General features: G+C 40.6%; 2 protein-coding genes across 2 annotated transcripts; both read right to left on the reverse strand.

Annotated features, from left to right (window-relative positions):
- Positions 1-4,956: 4,956 nt before the first annotated feature.
- LOC119743119 (retinol dehydrogenase 12-like) lies at positions 4,957-12,822 on the reverse strand. The gene is made up of 6 exons (XM_038219476.1): positions 12,635-12,822; positions 11,257-11,403; positions 10,097-10,288; positions 8,821-9,102; positions 7,607-7,826; positions 4,957-6,146 (listed from the first exon to the last, which is right to left on the reverse strand). Exons 1-6 carry the CDS (start codon positions 12,666-12,668, stop codon positions 6,038-6,040), a joined length of 984 nt encoding a protein of 327 aa, XP_038075404.1. The 5' UTR covers positions 12,669-12,822; the 3' UTR covers positions 4,957-6,037.
- A 6,907-nt stretch (positions 12,823-19,729) lies between these two features.
- Positions 19,730-27,150, reverse strand: LOC119743469 (retinol dehydrogenase 12-like). Its single transcript, XM_038219878.1, has 6 exons — positions 27,021-27,150; positions 23,977-24,123; positions 23,010-23,201; positions 21,079-21,360; positions 20,582-20,801; positions 19,730-19,880 (listed from the first exon to the last, which is right to left on the reverse strand). The coding sequence occupies exons 1-6, from the start codon at positions 27,052-27,054 to the stop codon at positions 19,772-19,774; spliced, it is 984 nt and encodes a 327-aa protein (XP_038075806.1). The 5' UTR covers positions 27,055-27,150; the 3' UTR covers positions 19,730-19,771.
- Positions 27,151-27,857: the final 707 nt, after the last annotated feature.

A 27,857-nucleotide genomic window follows, 5' to 3' on the forward strand; every position in this document is an offset into this window, starting at 1 on the left:
GGCTTTAGTTTAACTGCAGTAATTATAACTGGAACGCTATAATAATATAACACAAAGCTGATAAACTATTTCTTAGATGCAAACGCCATCAGCGTTTAGATCGCCATATATGCATGGTTTTGAATTACCCTTTAAACCCGTAGACATGCCTACCATTAGCTTTAATGGGATACATTGAAATGATTGTAATATTGTAGAATATGGTTGATTTCACTGCTGTAGTTGCCACCGGATAGTCCAAGACCTAGACCAAGAACGAGACCTTCAAGAGAGCCCGAGACCGCGGATAGTAAAGAACATAAATGTAAAACATAATAATAAATTAATAAATAAAAAGCATGCATCTAGACATGTAATTGAACTTGCAACCTTTTGATTTGATTGTAGGGAAGAGCAAATTACGTAAAAGAACATTACGGGCCTGTCAAACTCCAGTGACAGCGACGTGGCCAGGGTTCTCATCCTAGGGGGCGTGTGTTGGGAGGGGGGGTTGAGGTAACAATGGAGGGGTGCCCAAAAATTGTGCTGAAAGGTGAACAGGTTTGTTTCACCGGACCCCGCCCTCAGTTAATTCAAATAGTAGGGGTGGGTGTGTGTGTGTGTGTTGGGGGGGGGGGGGGCGCTGTTCAAAACGTTTATCATGGCTACATTAGACAGTAACTACCGCTACTCGCTTCCCAATGGACATTACAATAAACGGCCTCTCGCGAAAGAAAAACTTTTGGTGAAAAATAGGCAGACAATCGTGGAAAAAGGGACTTTATAATCTTCCAGCTAATCATGGTAACTCATATGACTGTGCTTTTCTCCTGATGCCCAATTTTCAGTGCCCCCTCCCCCTGTAGCTACGCCGCTGTGCATTGATAACTAGCCTACATCGAAAACGAGACGAAAAATATAAATAATGTTGGCCAGAATTACGAACGATACTGAACGAAAACAAAAAATGCAATGTAATCGATATTAAGAGCGATAAAAGCAGCATATTGCTGGTTTCGACTCGAGACCAACAAAAGTATCAGACAACAGGGTACCGAGACCGATACCAAGACCGAGACAAGCAAAAATTGTCTCGAGACCGACCAAAACCGGTCTCGAGACCTACTCTGGTTGATTTCACCTTGGTATACTTCAAAACGCGATAAACGCCATTTTGTTACTTTTTAGCATTCTGATTCATCCTGGCTGCCAAAGTCAGGAGTTATAGATCAAAGGCAAAACTAAATATTAGTATTAAAAAGTTGGACCTGATAAGGCACCTAGAAGAGCAGAGTATAACGCATACTAAATTATAAAAGTAAGGAGAAAAACGCTTAGAAATAGAGGGTCAAATCGTCATTTATAAAATTAATGTAAGCAAACTAATAACAACAAGCAGTCAATACTTGACCAAAAAAATGTTATCGTTCAATAGTTGTATGGGGTATAGTATAGGGCTGTTATAGCGGTTTAGTTTTACCCCGAACAATCATGAAAGTTTGCTTATGTCTGGTGCTATAGTAAGAGACTGAATCACAGGTATATGATGTACTTTGGAGGAAGGGACATACAGAGCTTTTTTGGTCTGTGCCCAAGTATATCCAAAGCGCGTTGTTGCATAACATCATCACAGAGCGTGTAGAAGTTGCCCAGGATGATCATAAAGGCTCCCATTTGCACAAGTCCGATGGACTCGCAATGCTGTCGTAACAGTTTTGCTATCACGGATGATGTAACTCAGAGCACGATTCTGTTAAATACAGGTGGAGAGTGTTGTTTTTGTAGAACGTATTGCAAAATATTTTAAAGGAAAATACCACGGTGGCAAGGGATCATTTGCATCTTCCTGACACCAAGCAAACAAGCTAGACAAAATGAAAAAAACTACCGAATTTATAACTGTCTGACACGTTGTTATTCGGAAGAAAGGTTATTGTCAGTCATGTTTGTGTGTGTGTGTGTGTCTCAATCATACGTCAGCTTAAATGGATACATTAACCCATTAAAGGAATTGTGAATCTGATCACTATAGGTCGTCGAAGAAGTGACTCAAAACTATGATTCTTTTTTTTTTTTATGTACTTCTCTTATTTCCTTCTTTAATGTTTACAGATTTTGTTTTTATATACAAGAGTACCGTCGGTATTTCTCACGTCAATCAATAAAGTTATATTTCTTACAAACTATTAACTGCAAAACCTATATTTTTGTGCGAGGAAATAGATTTCTTAGTTGCTTTAACTGCGGGAATTTGTTTCATATTCTATGTGACATAATTGCGTTTTGTAAATGCTTGTACAGTGATATTGATTTGTTATATTGTGTCTTGGCAAGGGCTACGCGCCGTGAAAACTGAATTTTCCCATATACGTCATGTACATGCACAGAGCACAATTACCATTCATACATATGAATAATTAATTAGCCATAATTCCAAAACCCTTTGACCTATAGTCATGTCATTTCTTGGGTATGTTCATGATGAGATGCTCTATGCATGTACCGAGTTTCAACATTTTTCGTCACTCGATGGCTGAAATCTTGGGGGTGGGGTGGGGGCGGAATCCGCCCCCCTTCCGGCTGAGAGATGGTCAAAATAACCCGGCCTGATTAGGGTTAAGCCCAGAAAACAAAAAGGGGGAAAATTAGCGGGAGGTTTCCGTAATTTGGGCTAACGTCGATGGGGGACTTGAACGTCGATGGGGGACTTGAACGAAATCTCCCAAATTTAGGTGGAAAACAAAAAACATTTTGACGTATTTACATGATTATTAAAAACAACCATATAATGCAGCACACGTAGTTGCGTGCCAAGGTCATGATAAATAATGCCATCCGTACTTCCTTCAAAAGATTATGCGAAGCGTTTTAGCCCTTCCCTGCTCCCTCTTTGCAGGTCATGTTGGGTGGTACGATCGAAAAAAAAAGACCATGACATAAACAATTGGAAAAGACCAGTGTGTTAGCTGCCACCAAAATCTCAAAAGTCTGAATATAATAGCCACCATTCCCAAGAGAATTTCAGGTATCACCCCTTCTGTTCGTAAGGGTTACAGGAAAATATGCCAAGTTTGGTGCTTTGAACCAGTCGGTCACGCTTTCGACCATGCCACGTACCTTACTATATATTTGGCACCATTCATGGGCGTCGCGTGGGGGGGGGGGGGGCAAGGGGCGCTTGCCCCCCCCCCCCCTCGGAAAAGCAGTGGTGGTGGGGTAGGCAAATGTCCCCCCCCCCCACTCAAAACGATGATAGATTGAGAGCATGCTAGCGAATGTACAAGGATTTGGGAAGAAATGTGCTTTGTCCTGGCCCACCCTCTCATCAAGAAAATAATCCTGGCGATGCCAATGGCACCACTCCCTAGAGTTAGAGTAAATACTAGGAAAGATGATTTTTTTTCCAAGCTAAGGGGCTAAATAAGAATCAGACAAACAAACCAAATTCCCTCGTAAATATTTGTAAGAGGGTCAGTAGTTTGATATTATGAAACTTGCTAGAATTTCACTCCATCAGCGCGATATGCCAGTGCCAGGCGGCAAATTTTCTTTTCCCAAACGAAATCCGCATACATGGATACTTATTTGATACGCATGCAGGTACATAATTATTTCGCTCGTCCCCCCCCCCCGCCCTGCAAACAGGACGCTGGGATACTCTGATGAGCTTCAAAGAATCTTGTGAAGGAAGTGGCCTATGACCTATGTATAAAGCATCTGGCTGCAGCTGTTCAAGACCGCAGTTAGACAATGTGCGCAAATGCTATCCGAAAACTTCCCATAGAATTGCGCACATTCCATACCGGATGTGACGAAATTGTAAAATTACACAGATAAGTTTTACAGAATTTCCTACATTAGTACGCTTTTCAACGAGAAAAAAACCCATCTCTAAACTGGATTAAACGAGTAATGAAACAGTCTTAACGGCCGTTTCAAACCTTGCAGAGTCATGACCTTGCTGACGCGCAGGTCACTGGTCACGCAAAATCCAACCAATCAGAGCGTGAATTCATCAGAGTATCCCAGCGTCCTGTTTGCAGGGCAGGGGGTACGAGCGAACATAATTATTTGTTTCGCAGTGCGACAGCTAAGTCGATAGAGGGTAGGATTTTGCGCCGCGATGTTGCGGGTTCGAATATCGGTTTTGCACCCAAAATGTTTTTCCTTTTCTAACCTGTAGTTTTGGATGATTTTTTTTTTTAAGGGAAAAAATAATGTCCGAATTTCATAACGTTCAAATTCACTTTTTTTTCTAATTTTATATTTTCTTCTCATTTTTTTTTTTTTTTATAAAAGTTCAGTCCAAAATGCCATAGCGTACTGTGGATGTCGTTTGGGAGAAACAAAAATCGCCGACCGAAGGTCGTGCGGCGCGGAACAATAATTGATGAGACAGAATACGGGGTGAGCTTGGTAAGGTTAAATGCCTCTAAATAGTGAACTGCTGTATATAAGAATGAATGTAGAAAAGATCTACGTAAGAACATTCATGGGAACAGCGCGGTGCACTTTCTCGCAGCTTTGAAAAAAACCCAAAGAAACTCTGCCTCTGCGGAAATGAAAGGCCTGCAGATCTTATCGCAACACAATACGATGCACATCAGTTTCAAAACGCAAAGAGAAAAGCACCTACTGAAATAGCCTGGTGGTTAAGCTTTTTTTTTTTATATATTTCAGTCAGCGCAGGTGGCTTTGTCAATTAATTTAGGAGCTTCAATTTCCCGGCGTCAATTACAAACAGCAGTTAGCTCAGTCGGTTAACTCCCAAGTTTGGGACTGTCTGCGATGTCCAGGTTGGCATCTGCGTACAGGTGTGGGGTTCTTTTGCTCACTCGGCAGTAGGGGGGCGACCTCGTTTCCCTTTTTTATGGTGCTTGACTTTCAAGAAAGGCCTTCGAGACAGCTCGAGGTAAGTCGTTAATATAAATCATGAGCATGGAGGACCCAATTATTAAACCCTGTGGAACACCAAGCTTGATCAATTCCAAATCAGATAAAAATCTGCTTCTATTGAAATGTTTAGGATATCACGGTTGATTAGAAAATAGATTAGTTCACACACACTTCCTGCTATTTATTTTCTTACAGTTTCGACACATTCTACAAGCGCTTTGGGCGTTGCGGAAATAAAATAGAGAGCAAAAATACTCCCAATAGCAATAATTAGGAGCAAGAGTTCCTCTTTTTTTTGTAGTTGTACATTATTATGCCAAATAAATCCACTAGGAACATTGGTATTAACTCGAACGAACCTACCGATTGGATGAGAAAAAAAAAGTAAAGAAAGGACCGGTTCTGGAATACCTGGTGAAATTATGCTGTCTGAGATAGTTTATTAAAGGTGATTGAAAAAATTGTCATTATACTGCGAAGATTAAGCATCACTATAGGACCTCGATGTCACGACACTAACCAGCTGAATGAGAATCATATCCCGAGTGCAGATTGAAGGATTTTACAGGAGAGGCTAAAAAGGGCAACTTTTGAATCGAAAGTAATAGCAACGGAAATTCATGAATTTCGTTGCACAAATCGACATGTACAGACATAAATCTAAATGTAAGACAATATAAATGTGTTACTTTGGGCACATTCGTGCAAAAGAAATGAGGGAAACTCTCTACGAATCATTTCAATACTAAAAATATAATGTGCATCCCTTTTGGAATATTTCCCTGTTTAAGCTCTTTGAAAGATTTACAGTTTAGCATTTTGAAAGATGTAATTATTATCTGTAACTACAGTTAAAAACACTTTACAGTTCAAATTTCTACGTTGTAATAACTGGTAATAAAACAGAACAAACACAGCAGAAAGCAGGTAGAAAAGAAAATACATGAATTGCAAACACTCCTCAAAGGATGTTGATGAAACTTCATAACTAAACAGCCGATTTTTTTTTTAATAAAACAACATTTCAGTCTAAATCCTTCTCATTATCTAAATGCTTGAGGCCTAACATAAAACAAGCTCTACTCGACTTTTTATGCATTTACCGCTTAATTGTCTTCAGGCCCAACTAGCTCTCATTTCCCCATTGAGGCACGTCACCGTATTACTCGACTTTCTTCTCCAGGCCAACCATCTCAGCGCTGAGTTCCCACAGTCGGCGAGCTGAATCGTCGTCCATAGCAAGTTTACTGGCCTTGGCCGGAGCGCAGTCGCTGCAAAACAAATGAAGTATTTACAACTGACTTCATGTTTATACGATCTGAATTCGGTCGCAAAACCCCCAACCCGGAGCACAAACAACAATCCAAAGGACGAACATTAGAGGCCTTCATTCCATATTTAATGTTCAGTAAATCGAACCGTCGAAACTGTATGGGAGGGACCTTAAACGCGGGTCTGTATGAACTGCATATTTTAAAGAATAAACAGAGCGTCCCAATGCGAAGAATATAGCCTAGCCATCACGGTCGACTGCGATTTTGTGCCAATGCAGTTCCAGAAGGATCGATAGGAAGGGGGCCGCCCGATAGTCCGAAGGTCCGATAGTCGGAAGGTGCTTGAGTCCGAAGGTTCGATAGTCCGAATGCACACAATTTCCATAAGAGGGGGTTCGTTAGTCTGAAAATGAAATAAGGTTCTTTAATCCGAACATTTAATGCAATAGTCCGAAGGTTCATTAATCCGAAGGTTCATTAGCCCGAAGGTTCTTTTATCCGAAGGTTCGATAGTCCAAATTTAGAATAAGGTTAATCAGTCTGAAGGTTCAATAGTCCGAAACAAAAATAAGGTTCAATAGTCCGAAGGTTCATTATTCCGAATTGACAATAAGGTTAGATAGTCCGAATCGACAGTAAGGTTCGATAGTCCGAATCGACAATAAGGTCCGATAGTGCGAATCAACAGTAAGGTCCGATAGTCCGAAGTGTCACACTGACGAATTCGGACTATCGAACCTTATTGTCAATTCGGACTATCGACCATTATTGTCAATTCGGACTATCGAACCCTACCGTACATTCAGGACTATCGAACCTCATCATCTATTCGGACTATCGAACCTTATTGTCGATTCGGACTATCGAACCCTGTCGTCTATCCGGACTATCGAACCTTCGGGTTATCGAAGCTTCGGACTATTGAACCTTCGGACTGGCAAACCTTCGGACTAATGACCCTTCGGACTAAAGAACCTTCGGACTATTGAACCTTCGGACTATCGGGCTGTAACCGATAGGAATGGCAGCAGGCTCGTGAAGAAAAGTAAACGTGAAATCTTATCAGTTGTTGCGGTTTCGAATCCGAGTGAGGCCATTTTGGCTTCTCTTTTTGTTAGTTAACCGAACATAGTGGGGAAGGATACATTTCGTACCGTAAGACATAAAGCTTTTGCTAGGGTATGTATTGTCGATAAAAAAGGCATTAGATATGCACCTAGTAGATCAATTAGCGATGGGAATTCCAAACTGCATGGGAAAAGCACAATCCGTGGCTGGATAGCTATGGGCAATCCCCCCACTAACTTAAGAGGTGACTCGGTTGGCACAGTGGAACTCTTATCGGTCTCCATACTAATTTGTCCAGATCGAATCCCCAATCAAGTGGATAGGATAAACGCCAGGATTATAGGATCGACAGGGGCTTCAGTCTGTGTGTAGCCCTATTCAATGCTTACCTGAAATAAAGACCAGTTGTCTCTGCCAGCTCCTCAGCCACTGCGCAGTAGATGGAGGTCTGAGCCCCTTGCACTGGCGTCTTCGTCATGAACTTGCCAAAGGGCGTGGACATGAATCTAGTGATAATCCGCCAGAGCAAATTCACAGCATCCGCCACGTAACGACTGAGCTCTGTAGACACATTACCAGGATGCAGGGCATAAGTAGTCACTCCACTACCTGTTCAAAGATTTCAAAAACATACCGGTATTGCAAGCACATGGCTCTTATCAAAAGATTCTACTTAATGAGAGCAACTGGGCAATTCCACCAAAAAGTGAACAAAACAAAATGGAAACTGTATGAAATCTTCCAAACTACAAGCATCACAACATCAAATGTGGTATCAAATTAAAGGGGACAACGCGATCTTTCATTTGAGTGGTTTGTCAATGAGATGAAATGTAGTTAAGTGTGATTATTTGAAAAAAAAAACCCCTGTTTTGGCTAAAATCATGGAAAATGTTTTGGCTTAACATGGAAAATGTGACTGTTATGGAGATTTTTTTGTGTCGAAGGCAGAGAGAAAGACTAATATATTATAACATAAGAGTTTCATTATGTTGCAGTTCATCAGACTCATATTTTATGCCGTGTTAGCAACCATGGAGTTGAAGTAACATGAGTGACGGTACCTCCCTGTAATCTAATGTCTCTTGCATCTACATTACGTACACACTTATTTGATTCAAAATGGGTTTTTGTAATATAATGTTACTTCTGTGTTGCAGACTACAGTTTGTGAAGACTGTAACGGTGTAACAACAAAATTGCAGGACAATTGTCCACGTTCTTTTTTTTGTAACGTGAGTGACGACCAACAAAACACATGTTTTCAAAAAGTAAAAGAATGGATTGAATTTTGCTTTCCATTGTTGAGTACCCCTTACCCCAACGTTGTTGTACGGCTGGTTTGATTCAGCTGGATCAAATACTTTTGAAGCAGTGAGAGGTCAACAAATAGCCTCATGACATAAAAATGCAACGTGGATGACGGTGGAATTGCCCTACCACATGTAGCCTGTGTGTGTGTGTCTAATAGAATTATTTGATTAAGGCCTGATGAACCTAGCAAGGCTGCAAGCTTGTTGTTCCAAGATTGATTTATATTTGGTGGTAGCTTTTATATGTCGATGGTTATGATACGATGGACTTGCAGGTTCCAACACCTTACCTTTGAGACGTTTGCCCAGCTCCCTTGTGAAGAGCACATTGGCAAGCTTGCTCTGGCCGTAGGCTGCAATCGGGTCATAGTTGGTCCTCATGTTGATGTCTTCCCACCACATCTTACCAAAGAAATCATGGCCAATGGAGGAGACGTTGACGATGCGGGCTGGGGCTGAAGACTTGATGAGATCCAACAGGAGGTTAGTCAGAAGGAAGTGGCCCAGATGGTTGACACCAAACTGCATCTCAAACCCGTCTTCTGTCTTCCATGCGGGACACATCATGATACCTGCAACAAAGTTCCCATAAAAACGAACGGACCAAGGATGTAAACTTTCACGCCTCCTTTTGTAAATGCATGTATGGGCATAAATTACAAATGCCCACAACCGACAATGACCTTAAATCCCAAGCAGTTGACGAGAAACGTTACCATCAGGTTTGGGACCTATCCAAACAATGAGAAATCTCCGGTGTACACAAGCATGACGCACTCAGGCTTTGCTCTCCTGCACGGACTAAGTTTATCCAGCCAGAATTAAAAAAAAAAATCGATGGTCTGAGAAGTTTTGTCTAAATCGGAATAATTGCTCTACAACCAGAAAAAAGAATGGGCTTCAGGCCTACTCTCTCAACAATGTAAAATTCTCTCTCTATCACTCACGACCCCTTCCCAGCGTGCACTGCCGGAATGAGAACCACAGATATAGATTATGATATAGATTATAAGAAAGAGGGTCAATATTTACATCTAGATATTGTTTGTCGCAATAGTATGCATTCAGTTTAGAAAACAACAGCTATATCCAGATAGGTTGTACAGATATTGGAACATTTTAGCAAAGGCTTTGGGCTATCCTCCATATAACGTTAATTGTTTTAGCCTACGCCTCTTCTCTTTTTGTTTGTTTGATTAATTTGTTTGAGAAATCACGTATAAATAAGCATACATTCAGGATAAATTTATGTACATATTCGAGCTTGCAGCCGGTCATGCAAGGACCTACAACAAGAAAACAAAAAACAATACGAATATCGTGACTTAACATCGTGGCCTCGCTAATATACGTTCTTGAATTTCTAAATGACCTCGTTCCCCTACATAAGGAAACAAAAAATGTGGAAAGCATTTTGTTGAAGGCCACCAAATGTAGAAAGACCCTGTGTGCTTTCAACCTAAGGCATCATTACAAAGCTCAGCCAGAAGTGTTAAATGGTCGTGTCTCTCAATTTCATATTTGAAATCTGCACTCCCATTCAACATATTTAAATGACAAACTCACCCGCATTGTTGATGAGAATGTTAAGTCTGGGCTCCTCTGCTTTGATCTTCTTTGCACATTCTCTCACCGAGGCCAGGGAAGCCAAGTCTAGTTTGACCACTACCAGATTGTCGCTGCCGGTGTCTTTGCGGATGTCAGCCACGGCTGCTTCAGCCTTGGCAATATCACGGCACGCCACTATCACCCTAGCACCTACACAAATCAAACGAACATCCATGTACAAACGTAGCTGTTCTATCTGTGGTCATTCCCACATAGCTACCCAATTTCGATTTTTAAAGTTGAGCAGAGAAATTTACTGGACAGGGATTTGAACCTCCGAATTGCCAGCCCTCTATAGTATGATGGCCATTTTGAAAAAAATGGTGATAACACCTAAAAAGCTGCCACTGCTGCAATGCTATCGCATATTTTCAATCTCTGGAGGTGTATACCTTGCCAAAAATCGCCATGACGATTATTCTCCTCATTTGATACCGGTTGCCAACATTTTGGACCGAGGCTGATGGCCTAAAGGAACGATGAATTGCACCACCAAGAGTTTACCTGCACCGACGAAACCTTTTGCTTGTAGTGCATACGGAGGAAAGTCGAGTTAGAATTGCTATGTTAAAACTAATGATGTGTCAGTGAGGCTTCCAAAGTAGCATATGAATTATTTTGCATGGGGGTGGGGTGGTGGGGGGTGGGGGAGGGGGGGGTGGGGTGGTGGGGGGTGGGAAAGGCGGGGGTGTGGCGGTGGCTTCATGCAGAATAGGAAGGTAGCAAGCATTTTTCCCGGTAACCCGGACATCGCAAAACAAGAAAGTTAACGATCTTGGACACCAGCAAACAATAGGCAGGGCTCATTGCTGCCTCACGTGGAAAAACACCTCGCACAACTGGGCCTCCAAATGCTTTGTGTTTGTGCGTTATTGCCAATAAAATCCCGTAAACAGTGGACAGGTAGCTAGGTAGCTACACAAAGCTGCAGGATAACACGTCTTCATGGTGTCCGTGGTGAAAGTAAGCCGTATCTTGGAGGTATCTTCTAGATGGCGTGAGTCGCTAATGCAACAACTAAATTAACTTCAATGACAGTCTTATTTATCAGTCGGCCTAATACTGCCCCTTTGTTTTCCTTCGGGAACATACACAGTTAGAAGGGGACAACATCATACCTCTCCTGACGAGATCTCTTGCTGTCTCCTTGCCTATACCGGTGTTTGCACCGGTGATGAGGACCGTCTTACCGTCAAGACGAGCCTTGCTGTAGCACCATCCTCCCTCAAAGAACTTTCGCAGCATCCATAACAGCCCTGCAGATGCTGTTAATAACAGAACAAAGTAGGCTACATTGTTAAGGCCTGAATGTGTACATTAGTCATAATTAGACGTTTGCCTGTTTTACTGTCGATCCTTATATTTTCAGGAAACATACTCCAAAAAAACAACAACACATGTTTACTCCATAGAAAAGGAAAATCTTTGATAATAATAAAAATTGCTATATCATAATACTCATTACCAGGTAAACTTTCCATCTGGAGATTTTGCGCAATGATTAATGTCCCACTCATTGCCCTCCCCCCCCCCCCCTTCAGGACAACACATGTTCACGTACACAAACATTGACTGACTTTGACAGATATAACTATACTGATACGCAATCAGGGGCGGATCCAGGAATTTGTGCGGGGGGGGGGGGGGGGGGGGGGGTGGGGAGTTTCATCAGCAAAAAAATCTGAAATGTGGACAGGGTTTTTTTTCTCCGGACGTTCTGGTCTCCATAAAATCAAAAACTTCCTTCAGGTACCATATTTCAATTGGGGGCGCTGTTCAAATTCAACGATTATTGACACCAGATTACAGAATGGTGTACAAAATACCCCCATCTAAGCTGCCTCTGTCCGTTTTTTGAACAAGCGGACATTATACCAGTATATATATTTTTTGCGGGGGGGGGGGGGGGGGTCAGAACAGGGGGGCGGGTTTGCATTATTTTTGGAAATTTCTAGGATTTTTTTTTTACAGCTGGATCCGCGTCTGCCAACACCGATAATTTGTACAGCAGCGATGTTCCACAAAAAGGCAAGTTACTATATGCACTGCAATACCGTTTGTATTTGTCAAGCATGGGTCTGCAAATCTGAAGTGCAGTGACCCCAACCTCTGATAAAGCTTTTGCTAAGTGTAGACTTACCATTATTAATGGGTCACAGAAGTGTACGGGCTGAAATTATAAATTGAGGTTTTGGGGCTAACACAAAAAGATGTAGTCAAACAACCAGCTTTCTTCCGTCGACTGATGTGGAAATGAAAGCGACGTATATTCCCTGTAGCCCTGTGTTGACCTGATATTTATTGTTAGATTTGGAGTCAGTCGGCCATTATTCATTTACAGTACACACATACCCCCGTTCGGGCCATAATAGAAACGCAGTACGTGTATGCAGTGTATCTGGTAGGAAGCACGTATACTGTAAACCGTTTAGCTCACATGATGGCACGATATGGTGCCTATAAGTACGTTAGTAGTACACCGAATTTCTCACTTACCGACAACAAAAGACACGACAAGCAAAAGGTCCATACTTGGTTGTACACTCTTCTAATTTATGGTAAGCTTTACTGCAGTTGTACGTTAACCATGTCTGAATGATTCAGCAGAATTTCCTAGATATGACCCGCGCTCTTAAAGGTTCACTAGGTCCTGGAACAGCCCAATTGGGCTACAAAACGCGCTTTGAACGAGATGATGATAATCGGAAATAACTTTTAAAAGTAGGATATAAACATCCACACAACTATCCTTTCAAAACTGCGCGTTTTTGTGTTATTCTTGTATTATGCGTGCGAGAACGAATTTCGGGGTCCACTAGCTTTTGCGACCCCATAAATTCGAGCTGTTTGGATGCTAGTTGTGATTTCATTCGTACGCGTAAAGTGTTCGCCTTTTGCGGACGTTGAAGAAACCACAATTTTTGCATTGGTGATTGGTCACCGCGCGCTGTTCCCGAGACACACAATTTTCATTTCATTTCATTTCATTTATTAATTTCACAGGTAAAAATTCAAGTACAGACAATAAGAACAGTAAAGAAAACAAAAACATGCACATACAGTTAGGAGAGAGAACAAGAAAAAGAGAAAAAAAAAGTAGCACCCCTGATGGATTTTAAAAAAGTAAACTAAATTACTATCGAGTTAATCTCCTGATGCCACAATTTAAGAAGAGACAATACAAAAGGACATTACAAATGGACATTATTAAAACATGGCTTACAGTATAAGAATATAGAACTATACAAGCAGTTAAAACTTTAAAAGCACAAATGGGCATTAAAAAATACAGATTCGGTAAAAGAGAGATTCGAGTGAATTATAAAGCAAAAGGCACTATAAAATTGAGAAGAAAAAACAAGCAGCAAGGTATTTGAATGGGCAAGGCAACTAGAAATTTAAACTGTTTTGGTCAAGGGGACCTCCTGGCCAGGGACTAATAAATGATTTCTGAGAGAATTTGTTAAGGAGGATAAACTATGGATAATTGTATCTTTAATGCATGCCGGTAGTTCATCCCATAATCTAGGGAATCTGTGAAAAAGAGAATGATGGGCAGCATTGGAACGAGCCCGATGATGGACAAATTTAACAGATTCGATATGTCTACAATTAATGGGAATTAGAGTGTCAGTGTTAACGTCAAATGTATTATATAAACATTTAATAACAAACGTAATTGAAAGGAAATGAACCCTGTTGATTAAAAGAGGCAGACCCAGCTTGACACACCTGTCTGAATATTCAATTTCATTTACAGAATCAATTAAAACCCTTCTCGGCAGACCCAAACAAAAACGGGTGAATCGCCTCTGTACCTTCTCTGGCGTTTTTTGCTGAGTCGAAAGAACAGGGCACCAGACTGGAGCTGCGTATTCAAGTATGGGTCTGCTAATTGAGCGATAAAGTGAAGTCAGAATGTTAGGGTTTCTAGTTTTAACTACTCTACCAATAAATCCGTTGAGTCTAGTGGCTTTGGAAGTGACTTTATTAACATGTGTTTTCCAGCTTAAGTCCCTGGAGATAATAACACCCAAGTATTTGTAACTATCCACATTTTCCAAAGTGTTTTCAGCAATTTTATACAGTGGTTTAGCAGGGTTTCTAGACCTGGTCACAGTCATCAATTTACACTTATTTGGGTTTAAAGTCATACAGTTTAGATTACACCAAGTGTTTATGTGCTGCAGGTCATCCTGGAGTGCCACTTCATCCTCTTGATTTTTAATGACTCTGTACAAGACAGTGTCATCTGCATACTGACGGAGATTAGATTGAATGCAAAATGGTAAATCAAAAGCAAAGATATTGAAAAGAATAGGTGCAAGAACAGCGCCCTGTGGCACGCCAGAATGAACTGCAGCCCAGTCAGATGATGAACCCATAAACTGAACCCGTTGTAATCTGTTTGAAAGATAAGACTTAAACCAGTGCAACGTTGAGCCACAAATACCGTATTTATGTAATTTATTCAAAAGAACTTTGTGACTCACGCGATCAAAAGCTTTTGACCAATCAAGAAATATAGCATCAATGCGGGGCGGTTTTGAAACATCAAGAGCATTGGCCCAGCTATGATAAAGAGTTGTCAATTGAGTAACGCAAGATCTTTTAGGCAAGAAACCGTGTTGTGTAGGTGAGATTGTCCCCCCTCTATACATGTGATTAATGAGATGTTTACAGATAATCCTTTCAAGAATTTTACCAACCACAGAACATAGTGAGATGGGTCTATAATTCGACATAACATGAGCATCACCAGTTTTGAACAAAGGGACAACATTTGCTAGTTTCCACTCATGCGGAACTACACCTGTGGCAAGCGACAAGTTAAAAATTTTAGCTAATGGCTGGGCTAAACTCCCACAAGCTAGATTCAACAACATAGGAGATATATCGTCTGGCCCACAGGATTTGTGCATGTTGAGTTCTGAAAGGAGTTTTTTAACCTCAGCTGGGGTTGTGGAAATGTTACAAAGACGAAAATCGGAATTAACATGATCACAGGATATGTCAATGATATTGTTAGAGTCACAGCTAAAATTACTCTGAAACATGAGATTGAAATTCTGAGCAATATTAACTGGATCATTGATGACACCATTATCAGTTTGAAAACTTGTAATCGTACTCTTACGGCGTTGAGTACTAACAAAAGACCAGAACTGTTTGGGATTATTTGAACAATTCGTAGCCATGTCATTGATAAAAGCACAATACGATTGTCTAGTACGGTATTTGACCTCATTCCGAAGCTTTTTGTACTTAGCCCATAAGTTATGATTAGCTTTGTTACGGATAGCTGCTTTAAAGGCTCTATTCTTCTTTTTGGATAAAATAGTGATATCATGTGAGATCCAAGGATGTTTCTTTCTACCTTTGCATTTGGCTATAGGAACAATATCTTTTACAGCAGCAAACAACAGGTCTTTAAAATAACCCCAAATCTCATCAATATTGTCTGAAGAAAAGCAAGTGTCCCAAGGCACCATACGGAGAGTGTCACATAAGGTATCGATGTTAGCTTTGTTATACTGGTAAAAAGACCGATTCATAGCTTTGTAATCATAAGAGGTTAACATATCAAACTTAACACCATTATGATCACTGTTTCCAAGTCCGGGATGTTGCGTAACATTGGAAAACAAGTCTGGTCTGTTTGTAAATAACAAATCTATCACCGAACCAGGAACAGTAGGTGAATTACCATCACGAGTGGTGAATGTGACTAACTGCTGTAAACTGAGAATATCAGAGATATTAGTCAGACGTGCCGATGATGGTTGTGTACGGGAATCAATGTTAAAATCACCAAGTATTACTATGGCAACATACTGTTGAGAAAATTGTAATATATTTTCTACAACAGATTGATAATCATCGAAAAACTTAACAGAGGCACTAGGAGGCCTGTACAGGCAACCCAGCAACACTTTACCACGTTTAGTATGTATTTCAATCATAATCAATTCAATATCAACATGTTCAAACTCATATTTACGAACTGGAGATAAATGTTTGGCAATTGTGACAAATACACCTCCACCATGTCTGTTACGGTCCTTTCTAAAAATGGCATAGTTACAATCACAACGTGTATAGCGTACATGAGAACGACACGACAATCGTATTCGTACTCCGTCATGTCGGATGTAAAGAAGCGGGGTTTTTTCGTCTTTTCTCGGGAACGGTAAGACATTAGGTCGGTTTCTTTTCAACCAGATGTTTGAAATAGGCTAAGTAAACAATCCAAAACATAACAAGTTTTCGGGGATTTCAGGACCTAGTGCCCCCTTAACATCGGCATGACGTGCAGGTAGAGCGAACTATTGATCGACAATGTCATTATCATTATGCACTCACGCTAGTCTTGGTTCATGACGTCCGTGATCACTCATCCATAGACATCAGAGACCACATAATAGACTATTTCGAAGTTCATTAAGATTGGAAATATTACTTGCGACCCGACAATTATAATCAGACTGCAAAGCGTCTGATCGCTTAGCGTACAGCAGTGTTCACTACAAATTAAAAGTCACACAGCCAATGCAAGATAAAATATGTAAACACAAAGTCACATTTAGGTCGCAAAATCCTGACAAATAAGTGACGAAGCCCAGCAGTTTTCAACTCAAAGTAGTCTAATTCTGATTGATTGATTTACAACAGCGTTCCGGCAATATGGGACTGTATGCCAAAAAAACCTGTCGTATATTTGACATCTAACAGTATCTGAATTACGGAATTATAAAACTATAGTACGTTGAATGTCTACTGCTAATAATACAATCATGTAGTAATACAATCATGTACAAGGCTTCAATGCTTTCTGATTTCTAGGATGTTACACGGCCGCATGTTTTACAGACAAACCACATTAACAATCTTTTTCTAAGTAATGTTCTTTTTCCTCATATGAAAACAGCTCCAAATTCTTTGTTAAGACAAATAACAAACTTGCACCAAGAACTCAAAAGTTGTACGATCCTTTTTCCATGCTCTTTATAACAATACCTTTATTACGCTGATATCATTAAAATAATGTATTATCGGGAAATATATTAGGCAAGCTACTTTGCAACTGTCCAACTGATAGATATCTGCTTCTAATTAAATTTCTCTAATATTACATTGTATTACAAATTACTATACCTCATACATATTCATGATCGAGAGCCGAACTCTCACTGGTCAATTCACCATCACGTGCCAGATGTTATTCTTGCTGTTAACCAAACGCGTGCGCGAGGATTCACGCACAGGGTAAATACGCGTGCGTAGTAGACTGTCGCATGGGTTACCCGTGCGACAGTCTACTACGCATGCGCTTTACAGAGCAATCGAGGAACTGTCGCACGGGTGCAGTACGCACGCGCGAACATCGCCCAGGAGGGAGAGCCATGCATGGTTGCACGGTTCGCGTAAATGTTAATTTCCAGAGCTCAATGATGCCGTACTGGAGAAAGTTTACAAAAGAAAGTTGTACACAAACAACTGTATTTACAACTGTAGTAACTGTATTATATTGCAAACGAACCGAACTAGTAATTGAAGTTGAGCAACCAAAATATTCTTTTGGTGAGATGTACAAGTTTCCCCGAATTTTGTTCTAGGTGCATATAAAAAAAAAAAAAGTCAACTGAATATGTATGAGGTATAGTAAAACAAATATAACATGGTTTATTTCGGGTGGACAGTCGATATTAGCTCCCCTCGGTATTGGAAGTTGACAAACTAGTTCCCTCGGCTTCGCCTCGGGAACTAGTTTGTCAACTTCCAATACCTCGGGGAGCGAATATCGACTGTCCACCCTCAAACCATGTTATATTTGTAAAATAGATAAGTTCACACACATATATTTTGCACAATATGATGCTACCTGCAATTCATTTTCTTACAGTTGAGACACGCTCTACAAGTGCGAATAAAAGTAAAGAAAGGACTGGTACTAAATACCTTGTGAAAGTTATTCTACTTGAGATAGTATATCAAAGGTGATTGAGAAAAATGATGATATTCGTCATATATACCGCAAGGATTAACCATCAGCTGGGACCCCGATGTCGCGATCACTGACCAGCTGAATGAGAATCATATCCAAAGTGCTGATACAAAAAAAAAAAAAAAAAAAAACCGGGAAAATAAATACGGGAAACTCTCTACGAATCATTTTGATAATAAAACAAAATAATTTCTTCCCTTTTTGCTTTTTTCCTTATTTAATCTAACTTAAAACGTACAGTTTAGCATTTGGAATGATGCCAGTCAGCTCTGTAACTACAGTTAAGAATATCTTACAGTCTTACACATTTCTACGTTGTAACAACTGGTTATAAAACAAGGAACAGCTAAGCAGATACTAAAGAAAATTAATGTATCTCAAACGCTCCTCCAAGAATGTTGATGAACTTAATGATAATTTACAGCGGATTTCTCTTTCAGTCTTAATCATTCTGATTCCGTCAATGCAGTAACATAAAACAAGCTGGAGCTGCTGCTAGGTTTGTTTTCGGAATTTACTGTCGCGAGGTGGCAAACCCCAAAGATGATAAGAGTGGTCAGGTTCACCCCCATGAAGATAGAGTAAGGTGGAAAACAAGCAGAATCGAACTTGAACACTCAGACGGCTGTTTATGCTGATTCACTTGATCAAGTTTTAATTAAATTCACTTTCTCCAATTGTACAAAATAATCCAAATGAAGATCCGAATAAAGATCCTAATGAGACGACAATGAAGATCCAAATAAGACCCAGGGAAAGACCAAAATGAAGTCCCTTGAAAAAAATCAATGGGGAGCGCCAATAAAATCCTAAAATCATTCACACTATATTAACTAATGCACCCTTGTCACGGCTATTTCTTCTTTGGGGGAGACCGTTCGCATGTACATCACAATTCTTCTTTTTGCTAATGCAATTTTTTTTTTACGGAAAATTTCGGGGTGGCTACAGCCCCCCCCCCCCCCCCCCCCCCCCCCGTAGAACCGCGCCTGCATTGTGCAGTGAATGTGTACGAAAACGGTCATTCAACTTAAGAAAAGTTTTGACACTTTCACACAAAACTAACACCCCAAAACTATAAGAATCAATCAGTTTGACAATAATCATATCAACCAACCTCTTCTATGTCGTATCCCTTACATTATCTTCTCAATACTTAATTAGAATCCAACTTACCCCAAAAATGAGGGAAAAGTTTGCGACTTTTAGACAAGAGTTGGCTCGGTCTGAGCTTATTTCACGGCCCGCTCGCAAGAGGACAAACCATGTGAGCGCTAGCGCTCTTACCGTAATGCAATGACTACATGTACAACCCCCGTCGCGCATAAAACTGGCTCAGAAGGAGTGTTAACTTTATACTGTTGCTAAAAAATCGTTCTCAAGATAGAATTATCAAATGACATACGTCGACGAACATAATTATGTCCAAACTTGTTAACTAGGGCAATTACGCTGGCGGGGTAAGTACACTAAAAGGAACAACCACAAAATAACATCTCATTATTCATGCTCTTCATGAATTATTCATCATTTAAAACCCCAAAACCCATATCTTTACATTACCACTCAATGTTTTTTTTTTTTTTTTTCTACGAGCAGTCATTATCCGATCAAGGCACGTCTCCAGTTTACTCCACTTTCTTCTCCAGGCCAACCATCTCAGCGCTGAGTTCCCACAGTCGGCGAGCGGCATCGTCGTCCATAGCAAGTTTACTGGCCTTGGCCGGAGCACAGTCGCTGCAAAACAAATTAAGTATTCACAACAGTGACTTCATATGTTTAAGGCCTAACTTCAATATGTAATGTTCAGTAATCCAATAATCGAAACTATCGGGTCTTTATGAACCGCATATTCTGTAGAATAAACAAAGTGTCCCAGTGCGAAGAATATTGCTCATCCATTACGGTCGGCCTCGATTTTTTGCCCATGCAGTTCCCGCAGGATCGACAGGAATTGCAACAGGTTCTTGGACTGATTAAAATTGAACGTGAAATCTAATCACTTATTTCGGTTTTGAATCCGAGTGAGGCCTCTTTGGCTTCTCTTTTTTGATATTATATTTAACTTTACATTAGTGGGAAAGGAAACAGCTCGTACAAGACATAAAGCTTTTGCTTGGTACGTAGTGTGAGTTGATAAAAAGGCATTAGATATGCATCTCATAGATCAATTAGCGATGGGAATTCCAAACTGCATGGAAAAAGCACAATCTTTGGCTGGATAGCCATGGACAATCCCCCCCCCCCCCCCATCATGAAAAATTCATCACTTTGCCACTACCTTAAGAGGTGATTCGGTTGGCGCAGTGGAACTCTCATCGGTCTACGTACTAATTTGTCCGGATCGAATCCACCCAATCAAATGGATGGGATAAAACAAGGATTATAGGATAGACAGGTGCTTTAGTCTGCTGTGTGTAGCCCCAGTCAATGTTTACCTGAAATAAAGACCGGTGGTCTCTGCCAGCTCCTCAGCCACTGCGCAGTAGATGGACGTCTGAGCCCCTTGCACTGGCGTCTTCGTCATGAACCTGCCAAGGGGCGTAGACATGACCCAAGCCATGATCCGCCAGCGGAAGGTCACACCATCCATCATGTACTGGATGAGATTTGTATATACATTACCAGGATGCAGGACATAAGTAGTCACTCCAGTCCCTAATCAAAGATTTCAATAACATACCATTATTGCACATGACTCTTATGAGAACAAATACATATAGTCATGTTTTGGTATCTGGTAGCACCCTTGACTTAGGCCTGACAGTCTGACTAGGTTGCAAGCTTGAAGTTCAAAAGATTGATGGCAAGATCAAGCCTAAAGGGCAACTAGAAAGTTACCGCAATTGATTATTTTCGGGGAGTGGACTCGAGTGGACTGTATAATACTTGGTAGCTTTTATATGTCGATGTAAATGAAGTTCCAACACCTTACCTTTGAGACGTTTGCCCAGCTCTCTTGTGAAGAGCACATTGGCAAGCTTGCTCTGGCCGTAGGCTGCCATGGGGTCATAGTTGGCCCTCATGTTGATGTCGTCCCACCACATCTTACCAAATAATTCATGGCCAATTGACGAGACGTTGACGATGCGGGCTGGGGCTGAAGACTTGATGAGATCCAACAGGAGGTTAGTCAAAAGGAAGTGGCCCAGATGGTTGACACCAAACTGCATCTCAAACCCGTCTTCTGTCTTCCATTCGGGACACATCATGATACCTGCAACAAAGTTCCCATAGAAACTTTCAGTAAACTTTTACGGCTCCGTATAACAGGATCCCAGAAAATGAGTCTGCGGGTCACAATCGATGTTTGTGTGTGTGTGTTAATTTAAATAATTTACAAAGGCCTACAACCGGCAAAAAAGTTAAAAGGACCATGAAATGAATTTCTCTGAGGATTTTTATGACTGAAATACATTTAAAACAGCTTTCTTGCCATATAACTATGACGTTCCACCTCCTTTGTAGCAGTAAAGGGGAGAAAATTAACATTTTAGTTTTTATGCTAATGAAATGTCCATATTCATGAGCCAAAGCGTGATGTCATTCAACGTAGAACAGTGGTGTCTCCATAGCTTTGTGTACAACTATACATGTATATCAAACTTGTCTTCATTTTTGGAAGTAAGTTCCACTTCTTACTTGTTTATCATGTTAAACAGCTTGTTTGGACATTAGCAGTGGCCAGTACTTTTTCAAAACATTCTTTTGTGGGTAATTTTGAAGGGCTAATTTTGGTACCGTTCATATACACTTTTGACAAGGAGTGCCTTGTGTGACACAAGCCAAATAGCGCCCTCTTGCGTGTACTGATGAAAGGATTTGCTAATAATTTTAAAAAAATGTCATTTTCTTGTCACTGCCAATGAAAACAAGTATTACGATCTTGTATGTATTGTTGCAACACATAGTAACGTGCATGAACAAAAGATGAGCTGAATTTCCACTGCATGTTTCCTAAATCCCAAGCAGTTGACGAGAAATATTACCATTAGGTTTGGGACCCATCCTCCAAACAATGAGAAATCTCCGATATACACGAGCATGAGTACACAGGCTTCTTTCCCCCTGCACTATTGGGCTCAGTATATATTGCCCGAATTTGACAAAAATCGATGGTCTGTGGAAGTTTGAAAATCGGAATAATTTCTCTAAAATACAAACCAGAAAAGGTGGGCGTCAACAATATACCTTCTCAACAATATATTATCATCTCTCTATTCACTCGTGACGACCCCACTTCCCTGTCGTGCACTGCCGGATTGAACACTATAGATATAGACGGCTATAGATTATCATAGGGAGAGAATTTATCAATATTTACATCTATATATTGTTTCTCGGAATAGTGTGTATACAACTTATCCGGATAGTTTGTACAGCTATTCGAACATATTAGCAATAGGCTTTGACTACCCTCCAGACAATGCTGTTTGTCTTAAGCCCCTTCTTCTGTTTGTTTGTTTATTTTTTGGAGGAATCACGTCGAAATAAACATGAATTCAGAATTTGTATGTACATGTACAGGCAAATTTCGAGCTTGCTGCCGGTCATGAAAGGTGGTACAAGGAGAAAACAAAAACCAATACAAATTGTATTAATCAACTGAGGATACCGGTCCGGGACTTAACATTTCGGCCCAGCTATGAACTTTCTCAAATTTCTAAGCGGCTTCGTTCCCCTTCACAAGGACTACATTGTGGTAAGCATTTTGTTGGAGGCCCCCTTAAACGTGGGAGGCCCCTGGCCTTCGATCTATTAAAGGCATCATTGCAAAGCTCCGTTAGATGAGTTGAAGGATTATGATTCTCAATTTCATTTTTGAAAACTGTACTCCCTACCAACATATTCAAATGACAAACTCACCCGCATTGTTGATGAGAATGTTAAGCCTGGGCTCCTCTGCTTTGATCTTCTTTGCACATTCTCTCACCGAGGCCAGGGAAGCCAAGTCTAGTTTGACCACTACCAGATTGTCGCTGCCGGTGTCTTTGCGGATGTCAGCCACGGCTTCTTCAGCCTTGGCAATATCACGACACGCCACTATCACTCTAGCCCCTACAGCATTCAAACAAACATCCATGTAAACAGTTAGCTTTTCTATTCCCATATACATATAGCTACTTCAATACTTTTTTTAAGTTGAACAAAGAAATTTGATGGACCGGGGTTTGAGTCTGCAACCTCCGGATGTCCGTTCCCGTGCCCAATCAACGGTCTAGTCTATCCAGCCTGCAGCCCTCTAGTTGAAGCATTAATGGAACGAATCGCGATGAATTGCACCACCAAGAGTTTACCTGCTCGAAGTGCATATAGGGGAAAGTCAAGTTGGTATGTGAAAACTGAGTTTTATCGCGGCTTCCAAATGAGCGTATGAACAAACAAACAAACAAACAAACAAACACCCCAACAAACAAACAAACAAACAAACAAACAAACAAACACACAAACAAACAAACAAACAAACAAACAAACAAACAAACAAACAAACAAACAAACAAACAAACAAACACCCCAACAACCCCAACAAACAAACAAAATCCAAAAAGAGAGAATAACGATCTTTGACACTATTGAACAAAAGGTTGGGCTCACTGTTGCGGGTATTTGCCGACAACCACGTGGGGAAACACCCAACGCAACTGGTGGTGCTGCAGGATAGCATGTATGCAGGTTGTAGGGACTGGATGTATTAAAAGCAATATCTTCGAGGTATCCGCTAGGTGGCGAGCGTCAATGAATTCACTTCAATAAGGGTCTTATCAGTATGCCTATATTACGGCCCTCTGTTCCCTTCAGGGGCAGAAACAATAAGAAGGGGACGACATCATACCTCTCCTGGCGAGATCTCTTGCTGTCTCCTTGCCTAAACCGGTGTTTGCCCCGGTGATGAGAACCGTTTTACCGTCAAGACGAGCCTTGCTGTAGCACCATCCTCCCTCAAAGAACTTCCGCAGCATCCATAACAGCCCTGCAGATACTGTATGACAGAACCATCAATAGAGTATACCTTGTTTAAGCCTAAATGTGTACATGAGTCTTTAATACAGACTTTCCCGTCAAGATTAGAAACAAACCAAACTCATGGGAAAATGAGCGAATATATAAATGGAACACTTTGTTGTCTTTAATATCAATGCGGGTTATTTGCGAAAAGAATGAAGCTTTCAATGTCGATAAAACGCACATCTTCACATTAGACCTATTCAGTGTTGTGAAGTGCCAAACATTTGTTTCTCGACGAGCTAGTTTTATAATAACAATACTTATGAAACGTGTGTTTGGGGGGTATGAATAACGAAAACAGGATACTAACGGCCTGAATTGTTCACTCTGTGTACTCTACAGATTTGTCGAAAGCACACATTGGGCAGGTGTGTAAGTGTAACAATTAAAAGTGTAAAGTGAAAATGCTCAATCCGTTAAAAGAATATCACCATTTAAACAGCTTTTTCGTCTAAAAATGCAATTTCAAGAATCGTCGTCACAAAAATTGTCTTCAAGTATCACCAGCGATAAACCTAAGTTTAAAGGTTAAAATATCCAACACAGTCCTTTGGAAGGTCCGTCTTTTAAAAAAAAGTGGATTTTTATAAATCATATTGTTTGCTTAACAAGGGTTGTTATTATAGATATTGTATACTATACAGTTGTTGACAGTGTTGAAACAAGTATTGCGTCATTTCCTTTGTTGTTCAAAATGTAAGAATACACTATAAACTGCTTTTTGACGAAACAGGTTTTAGGGTTATTGCGTTTAAATGGACAGGTGATATTCTTGGAATGGATTGAGCAATTTCAATTTCAATTTTTCATCTAACAGTAGCTTATGAACTCGATACTGTCAAGCGACACGTCATTTTGCCAGTATTATAGGTACTTACATAATTGTTTTCAGTAAATTTACGCCAGTGTAGGATATATTGCATTGCTAATATATTTGAGGGGAAAACGACCTAAACTAAACGACAAACGTGAGCCGACACGTACGTTTGTTTCTGGTGTAAATCAAAGATTTTAGTTTGTTCCTCTTCCCTTTTCTTTTGAACTGTAACTTTTTTGCAACAGCTCTCATTGGTTTTTCCAACCGATGAGTTCTCGATTCGGTTTCGGTCCTTGATTTATGGATGGTGTTGCACGTGTGTCCTCGATTTATAAACACGCGCAGATCTTTTGATTTTCTGAGCTAAAGCACGGTACGCTGATCCACTGGGTAGCCTTACAATCACGTGTGTCGGGTGTTTCAACTCTTGAGCGTGGCGTTGTTTAATATTAATGTCATTGTTTGACGTTTGATAGGCTCTTTAACTGGAGTGTTTTAGAGTGTATGACTACATGTTTAATGTCATACCCAATACCCCTTCATCCTTCAAGACAGCACGCGTACGCGCACACGCACACCCACACAAACACGCACACAAACATTGACGAGACAGATTATTCATATAGCGGAGATGTTCCGCGAAATCAGTGCAGTCATATGCACTGTCGTTTGTAGTTGTATTTGCCAAGCATGCATCGAATCTGCAAATCTGAAGTGCAGTCACCCCAAACCTCTGATCAAGCTTGTTAACGCCTGCTCTCTCGCTTAAGTGTATATTTAGAATAATGGGTAGAACAAGTGCACAAGCTGAAATGATAAATTTAGGTTTTTGTGTTACAAAAAAAAGATGCAGGCAAACCACCAGCTTTCAGTGCCCGTGAAAGCGACAAATATATCCCCATTGTTGACCTGCACTATATTTAGATGTCTGGAGTCAGTCGACCATGAAATACCGCTCTCGGGCCATAATAGCCCAGCAGTGTATGCAGTGTATCATGGTAGGACGCACGTACAGTAAACCGTATAGTACATTCTGCATGATGATCATGACACGCTATGGTAATCCCGGGACATACCGTTATTTCGTTTTACCGTTTTGGATTTTCTCAAAAGCAAAAACAGTAAACGAGCCATTGACCGTTTTGTCGTTTTACAGTTTTGTAAAACGGTCAAACGGTATTAAGTCACCAAAAACGATTACCTTTTTATTGTTTTTGTAAATTGTAAAAAGCAATAAACGGTTAGTTACTTTATTTTTAGAGTGTTGTTTTACAAAAACATGACAATGTCAAAACGGTCAATAGTCTTGTCGATCATTTTTTTATTCAGGTTTAAGTTGGCAATTATAGCAATGCGGCACCTTGGTATATTAATGTGTTCTTGGGATCTAGTCCCTACCTGTGAAATTGCCCTCCTTACATTTATGTCGTTCTAGTTCTCACGACATAATTTGAGAATATTGGCTATTAAAGAGCCGCACTGGCCACTCCAATTTCCTTCAACATATCTGCAACTTCTTTGTACGTCTTACCACCCTGCATCTATTCTGAAATTTCCTCCATGAAATTTTCCAGCGCCATTTTTGTTTGCAACTCTTCAAGCCCCACCAACTGAATCGCAGTAGATGGGGGTCAAGGTCACACCTGGAATCACACCACGCATTAATTATGCCGAGGTAACACTTCTTCGTGCACGGCATGGTCCCCTCAACCCTCCTCCCCCTTGCCCACCGCCACAAAATGCACCACGGACTGTTAACTATGACACTGGAGTAAAAAACAGTCTGTATTCAATGCTGACCGTTTTGCTGTTTATCAAACTTATTTGTGTAAAACTGTAAAACGAAAATCATTGATCGTTATGCTGTAATGCATTTTACTAAACTGATAAAACGGAATAACCGTATTTATCTTAATACCGTTTGCCGTTTTACAAAACTGTAAAACGACAAAACGGTCATCGGTTCGTTTACTGTTTTTGTTTTTAAGGAAATCCAAAACTGTAAAACGAAATATATTACGCTTATATAGTAGTACATCGAATATATCACTTACCGACAACGAAAGACACAACAAGCAAAAGGTCCATACTTGTTTTTAAACTCTTCTAAATGATGAGAAGCTTCATAAGCACTGCAGTTGCACGTTTACTTGTCTGAATGATTCAGCAGAATTTCCTAGATGACCCTTGCTCTGTTTACATAGGCGTGCCGTGTAGCGCGAACTATTGAAATAGTACGTTGCCACTATCACTATGCACACACACACTAGTCTTGGTTCCAAACGTAGACACTTTATACATAGAAGGAGGCCACATAAGGCAAAAAAAAAGCTCCGGTTTTTGGTATATATGCGCTCGTCGCCGTAGCCATGCGCGTCGGCAAATTAAACAAGTTTGTTTTTCAATGTAAGTCTCAAAACTGCCAAACTCACTGGTTTGACTGGAATCCTGCTGCTGCAAAATTTTATAACGTGTTTTTGCTAAGTTATGATTGAGTATAATCTTTATGTGGCCTTTCTGGGCTCCCAAATATTTTGCACAGAATAGTCAGGCACGTACCATTTGCAGACGGTGTTGTGTGTTTTTGTTATTGTGTGTATGGAAGCCAGACGTGTGTGTGGAAGTCATGGTCTTGTATCTGGAACTTGCTAACACTTTTTAATCAGCGCAGTATATAAGGGAGCAGACTAATGACCAGCCTGGCAAAAATACGCAGCCTGGCCGGCAGCACAGATACATAATGTCGGTTGTCGCTGTATGGTTAGCCTTTAGTCAAGTCCCACGCGCTTATATCCAGACACGTGGCGCACCCCGGATGCTGGCATGTAAAAAGACTATAGCACGAGCGGCGAGCGTAATTTTTATTCCTAGGAGGGTTCAATTCAATTTCA

Source organism: Patiria miniata, unplaced genomic scaffold (assembly GCF_015706575.1).
Source record: "Patiria miniata isolate m_02_andy unplaced genomic scaffold, ASM1570657v1 HiC_scaffold_6, whole genome shotgun sequence".
Classification (NCBI taxonomy): domain Eukaryota; kingdom Metazoa; phylum Echinodermata; class Asteroidea; order Valvatida; family Asterinidae; genus Patiria; species Patiria miniata.